This window comes from Gekko japonicus, unplaced genomic scaffold, assembly GCF_001447785.1.
Source record: "Gekko japonicus isolate JY-2015 unplaced genomic scaffold, Gekko_japonicus_V1.1 scaffold74, whole genome shotgun sequence".
Classification (NCBI taxonomy): Eukaryota; Metazoa; Chordata; class Lepidosauria; order Squamata; family Gekkonidae; genus Gekko; species Gekko japonicus.
The window spans coordinates 1,868,283-1,882,125 of NW_015167059.1; the positions used below are offsets into that span (position 1 = coordinate 1,868,283).

Here is a 13,843-nt window from a genome sequence, read left to right on the forward strand (position 1 = left end):
GAAAAAGGCAGGTAGAAAAAAATGTCTTAAGATGAATGAAGCAGTACTGTGGTGATGTCCAACTTTCAAGACGGGATACACGAATGAAGCCTTAAGAGAAGATCCCTCATGCTCTTCTATAGATTGGGATAAATGTGCCTGTTGACTGGGGATTGTGCAGAAGCACCAGCCACTGTGTACATTCCTCGGGCATCATGGAACTTCCTGTAGGGCCTTCTTGGAGTTTCTCCCTCATGCTGTTGCTGGGCCATTTCCCTGTCGATGCTGCCCTCGTCACTGTTTCCTCCTTCCCTGTCACTTCCACAGCTGGGCCTCTCAGCTTCTCCTAGACTTCCCCCATGGGTGTCCATTCTTTTGGACTTTGGAGGTGGGGGTGCCTCTTCCCCCGCACAAACAGGCTCCAAGGGAGAAGGTTGCACAGTCATTCTTTGACAGGATATGTCATGTTCAAGTAGAAGCAAGGTCCTCAGGGGACACAGCCCTCACCTTGGCATCCATCTATGTGCTGTGTACCCTCACTGGCCGTGTTACTAGCTTTTCAGATAAGGATGTGTCAGCCACAAGTGGCTTGGTCCATTTTATAAAAACTGTCCCTTTAAAGAGTCAAAGAACATAAGTGCCCTATGGTTGGTTTTTTTTGGCTTGTCTCTCCATTTTTCTCCCCCTACCCTTTCTCTTTTCTGTACCCCTATAAAAATGTAAAAGTAAATGACAAAAAAGTCAAAGAACAGCACCCAACCCTTCAGTTGTCTCGAATCACCCCAAATTTTCACCATTATCAGATGATGTAATGAAGTGTCCCTGAAAAATCCCAGATTTAAATTCAAGAGACTTACAATTTGTAGAGATTGTTATAGAGACCAACAAAATTTGGGATGGGGGAGTATAAGCTTTCAAGAGTCAAAGCTCTCTTTTTTTGATACCTTTGACCAATGTTCCCTCTAAGCTGTGGAGTCTTGTGAGCAAAAATTCTACTTTGTGAGCTACTGACATTAAAGTTGTGAGCAAGAAATTTGGCTCCTGCATAAATTAGTTTGCTCTGGAGCCACCCTTCCTGAGCTGAGACAAAAATGTGTGAGCCAGAGGCTAAAAAACTGTGAGCTAGCTCACTCTAACTCAGCTTAGAGGGAACACTGCCTTTGACCCTTGAAAGCGTATACCCTGAAAATCCTGTCAGTTTCTATGGCACTACTGAACTCAGATGTAGCTGTTCTACTGAACACCAACACGGCTACCCTCCGGAACAATCTTCCGAGAAGAATCCCGGATGTCTAGCCTTCCTTCCCCATCCAGTGGCATCGGCTCCTTCAGAGAGCTAGTCATGCCTCTCAGTTCAGCCTCTGCCAGCTCTGATCCACCCCCCATTGTAAGAGGCAGCAGGGAAGCCCTGTCAGAGAGACGGTGCTGAAGAGAAACAGCTTCTTATGTTACCTCAGCACAGGTGCCTCAGGTCCTTCAGCTGAAGACTGGCGGGCTGGGAGGCACAGAATAAAAGGCCTGGTGCCGAGTTGCCACAAGAGGAAGAAAACACTCCTTTGGCCTTTGTTTGTGTTCTGGCTTTCATACTTTCTTACTGTTTCAAATCAAAAACACTTCGCGCGGTACAGTTTCATCCTAGGTGTTGTTCTTCAGAAATAGGCCTCGCCGCACTGAGCAGGGCTTAATCCTAGGCGAGTGTGTATTGGCATTACTGTTTACGCCACTGCAGTCACAAGCAGAGTACGTTTGGGGTGATTTTTGGAAAGACACGTTTATTTCTCTGTTTTTCTTACTGTGTTCCCTCCCTCGGGGTAGGTACAGCTCTGTGTTGGGGAATACGTGGGATTTTGCAAGTGCAGCCTGTGGAGGGCAGGGTTTGGGGAGGGAAGGGACTTCAACAGGATCTAATGTCATAGAGTCCACCTTCCAAAGAGGCCATTTTCTCCAGGTGAGCTGATCTCTGTCACCTGACAATCAGTTGTAACAGCGGGAGATCTCCATTTCATTCTCCTTCCCTTTCATTGCCTTCTCTGGTTGCCAGTAAAGCATTTGCTCACTAACGGAGGAAAATGTATTTTCCTTTCCTCCCCCTACTGCGATATCAACAGTGGAAGTCATGGCGGGCAGCAAAGTCTGCACAATGTGATGGGGCAGGTGGGGGAGGAGAGAGTTCTACATATTGGGGGGCCCCCCTCCAAATATGCAGGAAAAATGACTCGAACTCCCCCTACACCCGGGAGTTGCAGCAGTCACCCTGGAGTCACAGTGGAGTGGAAGTGGGCACTAGGGTTACTGAGTAGGGTGGTTCTGAATAGATATGAAGGAGGGTTAGGGGTGGGGTGGTGAAGAGAGAAGTTATGAGATGTGGAGGGGGATGTTAATGTAAGCCTGGAAGACAGAGTACATGAGAAGGGTAGAAGTACAGCGGGGGTCTGGAGACATGGGATGCGGTAATTAAGGGGTGGTGTAAAGGGAGGAACAAGGAAGGAAGGAAGGAAGGAAGGAAGGAAGGAAGGAAGGAAGGAAGGAAGGAAGGAAGGAGTGCTGCGAGGGAACAAGGAAATGAAGGGGGTTCATGGAGCTAACTTCCTGAAAGGCAATGCATATACACCTTTGTTTGGAAGCTCTTGGTGCACATACACCCTTGTTTGGAGGCAGTTGTACAGGTGGTTGTGGTAACCTTGGGGTGATGGGTGGAAATCTTTTGCACATGGTCGAAGGCACTCTTTTTTAATTGATTCCATGGCAGAGGCTATTTTTTAGCTATCCCCAGGTTCAAAGGCTTTGTGGTGTCCAGATCCTAGGTTGGGTACTCTTTCTTGCGTAAGGGGTTGGAGGGAAAAGGACATATGGGAGGATCTTTTTCTTGAACTGGGCTGTCCAGTGGTCTTTGGGAGGTTAAATATAGAAGGGGAAGTTGCATTATGCTGGCAGTTGCATAGGGAGCCACGTAGGAATCCCGGGTGAGAGGAAGTCATATCCATGGAACAGAATCAGCATGGTAACCACACTGTGCCTCCTTAAGGTCCGTGATGGAAGATAGATGGTATCCTCCCCAGGCTCCACTCCCAAAGCTCCAGTTTTCCAATCTGGAGCTGGCAACCCTATCCCCTCCGCCTCCCGCCATTGGCCGGGGGGAGACCTGACAACCCTAGTGGAAATGGACACAGTTGAAAGAGTTGATTGTGTGTTGTTGTATTGCCCTCTGTATAGGGACATTGAGTCTCTCTATACATATGTTTAAATTAAAAAATCCTTTTTGACCCATTTTATGGATTCATGCCATGGAAAACCTTGTTTGGACTTGTGGACCACGCCCCCTGGGCTGCCTGGCCACGCCCCCTACACCTTCAGAAGCACGTCCCAATTTCAATCTGAAATTATGGAGCACATGTGTCCATCGACTTAGAAGGGTGTAACCAGGGGTCATTTCGTAGAAAAAGAGGTGCAGGAGCTCATTAGCATAACTCATTAGCACAGCTTATTTGCATATGCTACACCCCCTGACATCACCAGAAGTGTGTCAGAAGGCAACACCCACCGCTCAGGCTCCACTGGACTGTTTTGGATTGCTAGCTATTGGGGGGGCAGGGGGGGACATGCAGATCTGTCCTCACAGAGGAGGGATAGCTTGTACCGGAATAAAACTTGGTCTTAAAGGTGCCACTGGACTGTTTTGGACTGGGGGGAGCTCTGCAACTTACCTGGGTGCTTCTTGCTCTGACTGAGGGCTGCTGGGAGCAGGGGGTGGGGCTTGTTGCATGTGTCCGCCCCCTGGGCTCTTTAGTCCAGGAGCTCTGCTCCTGTGTGCTCCTGCAGGAAATGACCCCTGGGTGTAACTCTGCTTAGGATCACACTGTAAATGTTTTATTCTCTGAGGTCTTATAGTGTTTTATGATTGGGGGTTTTAACGGTGTGTTAATTTAATGAGTTGGATCCAGTGGGGCATTTTGGGTTGCCATGGTGCAGGAGCTGATAAAGTAATGATCCAGAGGTCCTCATGCTATGGAAATGTGGCGGTGGATTCAACACAATTATTTTATGTTTTCATCACTCGCTTCATTTTGAGAGTCACCTCTGTAGAGGCAGCATCTAAATCTTCTCTCAACCAATAAAAATTGTTCATCAGGTCCGCAAGGTACATAGCCAGCTATTACGCTGGGTTGTTGCTCCCCCTGTTGTGGTTTTGACCACACTTTTGCAAACCTGTTTCTCGTTCGGGATGCACATTCTCAGCGACAGAAACACAATTCTCCATTTGGAGCATTGAAAACCATGACTATTTGCAGCTCTCCTGCAAGGCAGACATAGGACCCTGCTCAGAAAGAACATAACTGAAACACATTGCCAGCTCACGTATCTTCCTTGTACTCATGAGAGAAATTGTTGCCCTTAGTGTACTGAAATTTAGAAAATGCACGACTCCATTATCTTCAAGCTTTTCACAGAATAGCGATGATAGTTTCCACTTAATAGCCCTTTAAAATTATATCAGCCATGGCTATCTTGGAAGGTGGCATTTTAGAAGGGGTTTGAACTCCTAAATTCTCTTTTGATTGTTAGACCAAGGATATGAAAATTACTTCTTGCTTCCCAGTTAGTCAGAGTCATAATGCATGTAGGTCTAGATCCGTTTCGTTTTTTAATGGATTCATTCTTTCCCCACAAGGTTTAATGAGTGAAAAAGTATGTCCTTTTCATATCGAATCATACATCTTGAATTCTTTTGAGAACAAGCCCCTCGCAAATCCCGTTGCTGTCAGGGGACAGGAGTGGGTCATAGCTTGGCACTTTGATAGAAATCCCCACATCCCTGTTTTGTTCCATGATTTAATTTCTCAAAAGACAATTGCTAATGGCACAGTCGGCTCCATCCCCAGGGCAGCAGGCAGCCTGACCAGAGAAAGATTCCTGCTTGGCTTTAAGCATACTATTTGGAGGCCTAGCTGGTTTCCTCAGCATCAATTTGTCCTTCCCGGAATTTTCAGTGTCGGGATTGAAACAAGAGACGCTTTTCTGATGGGGTCGTTCAGGCCGGCTTCTCCATGATCTTGCTCCTCCTCCTAATGATTAGAACCCTTCTTCTGCTCCAAACTCAGTTTTCTGATATCCAGCTGTTGCTGTATCAAGATCGCTTTTTATCTAAAGTAGCTTCCTCTACTCCAGTGTAACAGCTCCAGAGGGATATAAATCAGTTTCTTTTTTTTGAGCTTCCTAGAGCTGCCAGCTCCTGGTTGGGGAAGTTCCTGGAGAATTGAGGTAGGAGCCTCAGTTAGGAAGGATTTGGAGAGGGGAGGGACCTCAGCAGGGTATAATGTCATAGAGTCCACCCTCCAAAGCAGCCAATTTTCTCCAGGGGACCTGATCTCCATCATCTGGAGATCAGTTGTAATTTCAGATCTCCAGTCCCCACCTGGAAGTTAGCACTCATAGAGGAGCATGTCCCCGGAAGAGCATTACCTCCACAGGTAACAACTGACTGGTGATCCCTAGCCCCAAAGAAGTCCAACTATCCCTGACCAGGGCCAGGGCCTTTTCGGTCCTGGCCTCTACCTGGTGGAACTCTCTGCCTACTACTAGGGCTGCCAAACCTGTTTCTCCTTGCGGCGGGGGGCTCCCGGACGGCGTCCCGAGCATGTGCGCGCCACATGCACGTCAGCCGGATGTGACGTGATGATGCCAGGCACGCTGGGGGTGGGGCCACAGCCATTTGAGGGGAAAACTCTGTTTTCCCCCGCGGCGGCAGAAATCGGGCCTCCAAAGCGGGGGGAAATCCGCCCCCCCGGGGGGATTTGGCAGCCCTACCTACTACATTCAGAGCCCTGCGGGGCCTTATGCAAGTCTGCAGGGCCTACAACGCAGAGATGTTCCGCCAGGCTTTTGATTATGGACAGCAACGGTTTTCCAACATGGCTGGCACACCCCCCATCCCCACCCAATCCCCCAAAATAACATAAATCAAAAAGAACTTAGGAAGCGACCAGAAATCTTTCAGAACTCCAGTCTTTCAATGATACAGTTGCTAGTGACACCATCTTGAATTTGAATTTGTTTTAACTTGGTTTGAATGCTATTGATCTTATGATATTTGATATTTTTATGTTGTTTCTAAGGCTTAATGTCATGTTGTAATTCGCCCACTGCTCGGCGCAAGTCAAGATGGGGCAATTAATTATCATTATCGTTATCATTTTCTTGGATAAAGATCCAGAACTCCTTCAGCCTCTTCTGGGTTTCTTTTGCCATTTCTTAAATTATCATAGTAGTTCTTCTGTACAGTTCTTGCAGTCTGAATCCCTTAAACACGGCTGATCAAACTTGGCTCAGCATTCCAAATGAAGGCTGGATACCTTGTCCGGCAGCATTGATGTTTCCGTCATCCCAGAAATGCCTTAGCGAATACAACGGAGAAAGAAATGCTAGAGATCACAAACCATTTGATAAGGGAGCAGCGTTCTCTCCTCATCCTCTCAGGGAGCAGCCCAGAGAAAGGTTTCTTCACAGTTTCCACTAAAACCCTTCATGCTGCCAGAGCAGCACATTCCATTTCAGACTTTAAGAACTGATTGGCCTCCTTCACAGGGTGAATGGTAAAATTTATCTTTTCTGCCGCCCCTGATCAAATGGCATCTGATGAGTTAGGTTTGGCTTGTTTCTCATGAATACTGGTGCTACATTACATTCCAGAGCCCTTTTAATTTTCCACGTCTTTTGGCACGGTCTTCATATGCCATGTCCGTCAATATCTGAACAAAAAGATCTGAGTTTTCCATCAGCTTCAGATCCAATAACTTCCCTTTTCTTGGCTGGTTGTTCTTTTTGTTATGACCCAATTCAGAAGACAACTGGCCACTAGAAAAGTGGGCAAAGTACTCATTTAAATATTTGTAGTATATTCAACTCTCTTATGAATTGATGGAAATTAGATATAGCAGATACGTATAGAACAAAATAGCAAAAAAGAGTATTTAAAGTTTCATAGTAAATATTTTAATAAAAGGTATATAGAATATAGCAACGTGATAGGATCACTTCCGGAAGCGACGTCACCACATTGCTGGCAATGCGGGCCGAAGCCTAGTTTTCCTTCTAGTCAGCAGTCACCACCCCGCACGGTTGCTGGGAGTGCCTGACAAACCTAAGATGATGTCATTAGAACTCTGCCCTGTCCTTTGCCTCATAGTATCATGGGCCTGCTGGCTCCCTGCCTTCTTTTTGCCTGTTTCAGGCCTTCCACCTCAGCCTCTGTAAGGCGGTTGTGTCCAGTTGTTGCTCAGTGCCAGCTGTTCCCTGTTGACATCTTTGTGGGCCTTTGTGAAGCTCACTGGCGTCACCCATTCCTGTTTCAGGGTAGCGGCTTATCTTGCCATGCTGGCTGGGGAGGGAGAGGCTGGCTACATGGAGAGGTTCAAGCACATTATGTGCATCATACTGGAGTGGAACAAGCCATTCTAGGGCCAGATCTTTGATCTGTAAAACGGAGCTCTTCTGCCAGGCTTTCGAGTAGGAGCCGCCGCCGCCGCCACCATCATTACGCCATTATCATTATGTCATCATCGTTACCAGCATTCTATCTACGCTCCCCTCATTAGTCCCACAAATTGACCATCTTCAGAGTGGGGACTATTGGGGCTGCGAGACATGCCTGGCAGAGATCAACGCTATTTGGACGTATATTGTTGCGGCTATATTTATTGTTATTACTGTTGTTTGTTGCTAATAATTTTAGAATCCCATCTTGAACTTTTATAGTTAATTAATTTTGGAGCACCGTAAAGTAAATTTTAGTGAATTGTATTTATTTATTGTATTTTATACTATTCTGTACTGTTTTAATGTTTTAACTTGGGCATCCGTGCCCCTTGTTAGCCGCCCTGAGCCTTCGGGAAAGGCAGGGTATAAATTCAAAGATAAATAAATAAATAAATAAATAATCTTCAGCCCACCTCTGCTTTTCACACATTCTTGCAAGTATTCTCTGTTTCTAAACATGGCTTAGGAAATTTCAAGCTAAATTTGCTGAATTCAGAGGAAAGGTCAGGGACAGTTGCAAGTTTGCTATTTTTCTTTTGCTGAAGCTCACATTCATGCAAACAGGCACCCTTCCTAATTCTAGCATAAACCAGATGGTGAAAGACAGAAAATGTATAATGAACTCTAAGCAAGTCACATAACAATCATGGAATTGCTTATGTAAAGGAGACAGGGTTAGTATATAAAAATATCTTATGAAAAAGCATTTTTAAATTTGGTTCAGCTACAGATAACAAGCAATAAAATCCGCTGCATAGATTCAAACAGTGCACTGGATTGTAGGGGTGGTGAATACCTGGAGCCAAAACAACTTCCAATTTTGTCTCTCTACATGAGAACTCCAGGGTATCCCATGAAGCTGATGGGTGGTAGATTAAGGACAGACTTCATTACGCAATGAGTGATTAAAATGTGGAATTTTTTGCCAATGGTTGTAGTAATGACCACAGGCATGGGTATCCCATGAAGCTGATGGGTGGTAGATTAAGGACAGACTTCATTACGCAATGAGTGATTAAAATGTGGAATTTTTTGCCAATGGTTTTAGTGATGACCACAGGCATGGACAGTTATAAAAGGGATTAGACACATTCATGGAGGACAGGTCTATCAGTGGCTACTAGCCATGGTGACTACAAGGAAACCTTCACATTCAGAGGCCGTAAAATTCTGAATACCAGTGCCAGGAGGCAACATGAGGGGAAGGCCTTGGCCTCTCTGCCCTCTTGTTGGCCCTCCAGAATAAGTGATTGGCCACTGCATGAGACTGGATGCTGGACTAGATGGACCACCAGACAGTCTGGTGTAGTGGTTAAGTGCGCGGACTCTAATCTGGGAGAACCGGGTTTGATTCCCCACTCCGCCACTTGCACCTGGCTGGATGACCTTCGGCAAGCCGTAGTTCTGATAAGAGCTGTTCTTGAAAAAGAGCAGTTTCTGTCAAGAGCTTTCTCAGCCCCACCTAACTCCCAGGGTGTTAAGTCGGCTACTTAACAAAGAGTCAGAGAGTGCTTTCAGCAAAAGGATAGCTTTATTCAGCAACTCGTAACTCAACTCCAAACAGATCAACATGAATAGCCAGAACAGCTTTTACATTGCAGCTGTTCTGCTTTTAAACTCTCCCGGCTAATGTAGCCACGCCTACTATACAAATACCAACCAATTAGGTTGTCTACATAAAGACCAATCACGGACGTTCCCGCTCAGGGAGCTTGCTAGTATTTGATTGGCTGGTTCTTCCTGGGCTACCAATATGTTTGGAGGGATTTGGATCCTAGCCCAGGACGAAGCTTCACATGGTGTTTCAAAAGCGCTCTCTCAGCCCCACCTACCTCCCAGGGTGTCTGTTGTGGGGAGGGGAAGGGAAAGGAGTTTGTAAGCCGCTCTCAGACACTTTTGGGTAGTGAAGGGCGGGGTATAAATCCAACCTCTTCTTCTTCTTCTTCAGCCTGAGTCAGCAGGGTTCTTCTTATGTTCTCTCACAGGGGGATTTTATGAAGGTTTTTATAAATGATAATTGACGTACTGATAGACTGTCAAACTGGTATTTCACTATGTCAATTACATGTACAATTTTTTTTTTGAAAAAGCTCTCTAGTGGCATGGGGGCTTGGTCACCGCTGGGCCTGGCTGGGGCAGGGAAAATGTGGGGAAACCTGCCATCTGGAAGCATCGGCTGCCACAGGGACAGTGGGGGGATGCATTGCCATTTGGAAGACCTCTCAATCCGCCTTTTAATTTTCCCTCCCCCACTACTGGTGCTGGTATGTAGATCCTTTAGCAGTACAAAGACAGTCTTTTTTTCTGGGAAAAACAAAAACATTGTTAATCTGTTAGCAAAGTAGCCCCGGGGCTGGTGTCCCCCTGTCGTCCCCCCCCCTGGCCAAGCCACCAGCTTGGAGAGGCACACCAAAGAGGCAGGGGCTTAGCTCAGGGGGCCAAGGCACTGCAGGGGTTCAGCTTATTCTGGGCAATCAGTGCTGTTCAGGTCCAAGCTAAGACCCAGCAGCAGCGTCGCAGGGCCCGGCTGGCAGCAGCATAGGTTCCGGAGGGGGTGGGCATTCCTAGCTCGGGATGACAAAATACCTTGAACTAGCCCAGTTAGGTCCCCATGCCAATTACAACAGCAACAAAATTGGACTACCAACGGAGAAGGGAGAGGCCTCTATGTACTGTGGAGGACTCCAGTGGTATGCAAAAAAATGGAAAAAATGACTGTGAATTAAGCAAAAGGGGGGAAATACTAACACCTGATGGGGACTGCCTATGAAGGAAAAGGCGGGGAAGGAGCACCAGTCTGCTCAACCCCTGAGAGCTCATGGAATGGTTAGGTGGGAAATTTGGGGCATGTGTGATCTCCAGTTCCCCACCCCCACGAGTCATTGCGGGGCCCCAGCCTGTTCCCGTTCCTTGTTCGCCTTCAGCCCTGCCGCGTGTGCCGTTTCGAAAAAGAAAGCGAACCAAACCGGCCTCCTGCAAAGTGAGAACAAAATAGATGGTATCAGCCTTCAAAAATGACAGAACTGAACAGGACACATTTTGGCCGGGGCAGTTTCTTAATGAGACAAGAGGAGATTTGCTCCAGGGTCAGAACAATTCACGGTAATCGCCGAGAAAAGCGGATCGCTCGGTTGTGCATCACAAAAGGAAGCGGAGGTTGTCTTTGGATAGCCAGAGGTTAGGAAAGATTTTTTCAAAGTGGTCCAAAATAATTACAGTCTCAAAACATGAAAAATGTAGGGAAGGGATGAAGGATGTTTGCATCTGCTGCTGAAACCTGATTTATGATACCGAAGTAATGCTGTTCCTTATTCGTGGAAAGGGAACAGCTGGGGCTGCCCCAAACACGTGAAAACGGGGCCCTTTTCACTTGAGGCAGCAAAATAACGTCCTTTTCTCCCGTTCTCCAAACCACAGCTCAAGTCGGGAGAGACTGCTGCCAACGTTGCGAGGGAACTGGCCGAGCAAACGAAAAGCCACCTGAATGCAGGCGACATCACCTACTCGGTCCGGGCGATGGACCAGTTAGTGGGCCTACTGGATGTGCAGCTCCGGAACCTGACTCCTGGTGGGAAGGACAGCGCTGCACGAAGCTTAAACAAGGTAAGGAAAGAACCACCATGGAAAGCAGGAGCGATTCGGTTAGGTTGGCTCCGTCTCCTGCTTCTACATGGGGTGCTGTTGCGATCAGAGTGATGACATAAGATCTAGGAAGCCCGAGTTCAGATCCCCTGCTGGGCTATTGAACCTCACTGGGCGACCTTGGACCAGTCACAGGCTCTCAGCCTCACCTCCCTTGCAGGGTCGTTGTGAGGAAGAAACAGGGAGGGGAGACCTGGGCTGCCTTGAGCCGCACCTGTGCTGCCTTCCACTCCTAGGAAGAGAAGCCAGATAAAAGCGTGCTCCGTAGATAGATGGATCTCTGCTGTTGCAGCACATTGGAGCTTCTTCAGTCTGTGCCCATTCCAAGAATGCAGCCAGCTTCGGGGAACAAGGGCATGTGGGTCTCCTCCAAGAGAAGTTATCAGGTCCTGGCTCCTCCGGGGCAGTCGCTGTAGGAGTAGGGGTCTCCAGTGCATGATTCTGTAGCCAGTAGCAACAGAATGGCAGGCCTCAGACATAGCTGGAGGGGTGGGGTTCGTCTCACCCTTGCCCCTCTCCCCAGCTCACACGCTCTTGGAGATTCTCTCTAGGCGTCCTGTTTTCCCTTTGAGAGATGTGCGCTCTTCCTCCCCAGACTGTCCGAGCCTCCTGGCTTAAATCAGCCTCCCAATCTGCCCCCTTCCCCTCTCCCACCAATCCCCATTTTCCTTCAGAGAAGCAGATGAGAGGGTTTACAGCTGTACACCTTGAGCATGGCTCCCATTGGACCATCCTTGGCTCCCTTCTCTCAACATCAGGTGGGGCAGCGGCTTTACCCAGCCCTGCCTCCTTTGCGGGCTTGGCGCCAGCCTCGTCCCCTGCCGGGTCTTTGTGCCGGCTCTCCGGGATGCCTTGCAGCCTGAGCAGGGGCAGGGCCCGTCTTCTCTTCCTGTCGGGGCTGCCGGGTCACCCGCGGCTCTAACAGTCCCTTGTTGGCCACGCCTCCCGGGGCAACGGGAGCCACAGCCCAAGAGCCAGTGAAGTCTGGGGCAAACGGACCCTGGACAGAAGTCTTTAGCATTCAGTCTTGTGGATGGTCAGAGTTGAAGCACAGTGAGAGATGAAGAGATGTCCTCCAAGATGATGGTGGTTCTGGCCGGGAGTCATTTCGTAGAAAAAAAAAGGTGCAGGAGCTCATTAACATAACTCGTTAGCATAACTTATTTGCATACACCACACCCCCTAACATCACCGGAGGTGTGTCAGAAGGCAACACCCACCGCTCAGGCTTCACTGGACTGTTTTGGATTGCTAGCTATGGGGAGGGGGAATGTGCAGATCTCTTGTTGCATGTGCCCGCCCCCTGGACTCTTTACTGCCGGAGCTCCGCTCCTGTGCGCTCCTGCAGGAAATGACCCCTTGGTTCTGGCCTGGTGGTTCTCCCACAAGACTCCACAGCTTAGAGGGAACACTGGTTGAGGTGGGAAGAGAAGGGGAAAAATGGCAAGGGTGATTTGTGCCCCATGGTCCGTTTCCAAAATTCACCTCCATCGTTGGTTTGGGAAGACCTGCCTTGCTTGCTTTCTCCCTTCTTCAGAAATATGGGGGAGAGGGTGCTTCTGGGACATGGGAGGGAATCAGGACCAACTGGAACTTCATCGCTGAAGCCCAGCTGAGCGGCTTCGCTCAAGACTGTGCTCCCGGAAGTACGGGTAGCTCTTTCCCCTCAGCCCTCGAAAGGGCTCAGTGAAGTAGCTTGGAAAGATATAATAACCTTTCTTGTTGCGCATTTGTTGCTGTTATGTCTGTTTTGTGGACGGGGCTGCAAGGGCGTCAAAGTTGGTAGTGTGATTGTGTACTTATTAAACTGATGCCACTCCAGTCTAGTTTTCGCTGAGTTTTATACCTTTTTCTGTGCTAGCCCCACAATTAAAGAGCAACCTCCTCAGGGAGGTGTGTCTGGCCCCATCGTTGTGGGTCTTCAGGTGGCAATTGAAGACAGTTTTTATTAGTTGTTGTAGATTTTCCGGGCTGTAGGGTCGTGGTCTTGGCGTTGTGGTACCTGATGTTTCGCCAGCAGCTGTGACTGGCATCCTCAGAGGCAGGGCTATTTTTGGGCAGGAACACACAGGAACAGAGTTCCGGCTGGCTTCAGAGTTGGCCACGCCCACTACAGCCAAAACCTCTGCACATGTGTGGCTACAGAGGGAAGGCCTGGAGAGCGACACCCCCATGACGACTCTGAGGTCGGCAGGCCTGGGGGGCCCTGGAAGGATCGGGGAGGCATTTAAATGCCTCCCCGTGCGTCCCCTGGCCTGTCCAAGGGACGGCTTGCCTGGGCTCCCTGCCCCAGCAAGCCAAGGGAAGGCACGAGATGTGGCCTAATATGCTAATGAGTTGTGCTGTCAGGGGGTGGCCTAATATGCTAATGAGTTCCTGCTGTTGGGTGTGGCCTATTATGCTAATGAGTTCCTGCTGGGTTCTTTCTACAAAAAAAGCCCTGCTCAGAGGTATAACACAGAAAGATAGAGCGCTCTTTGTGTCAGTTTTATTTAGGACAGCATTTTTGGTTGATTTATCTTTTATTATCGGCAGTCCTAATTGGAGTTTTTAATCTGTGACAGGTTTTATAATTGTTGTTTTTATTGTGTTTTTAATAGGTTTATGTCCTTATTAAGATTTTTATAAGTGTATGTTTTATATTGTAAGCTGCCTTGTCTTCCACAAAGGGACGGTTGACTAGCAAGCA

At 48.1% G+C, this 13,843-nt stretch overlaps 1 protein-coding gene across 2 annotated transcripts in view; it reads left to right on the forward strand.

Moving 5' to 3' along the window:
- Positions 1-13,843, forward strand: part of ADGRL3 (adhesion G protein-coupled receptor L3) — a 643,333-nt gene that overhangs the window by 388,519 nt on the left and 240,971 nt on the right. For both annotated transcript variants that reach the window (XM_015412493.1, XM_015412494.1), the window contains exon 9: positions 10,930-11,115. In XM_015412493.1, coding sequence (XP_015267979.1) covers positions 10,930-11,115 — 186 coding nt within the window. The remainder of the gene's footprint in view (positions 1-10,929; positions 11,116-13,843) is intronic.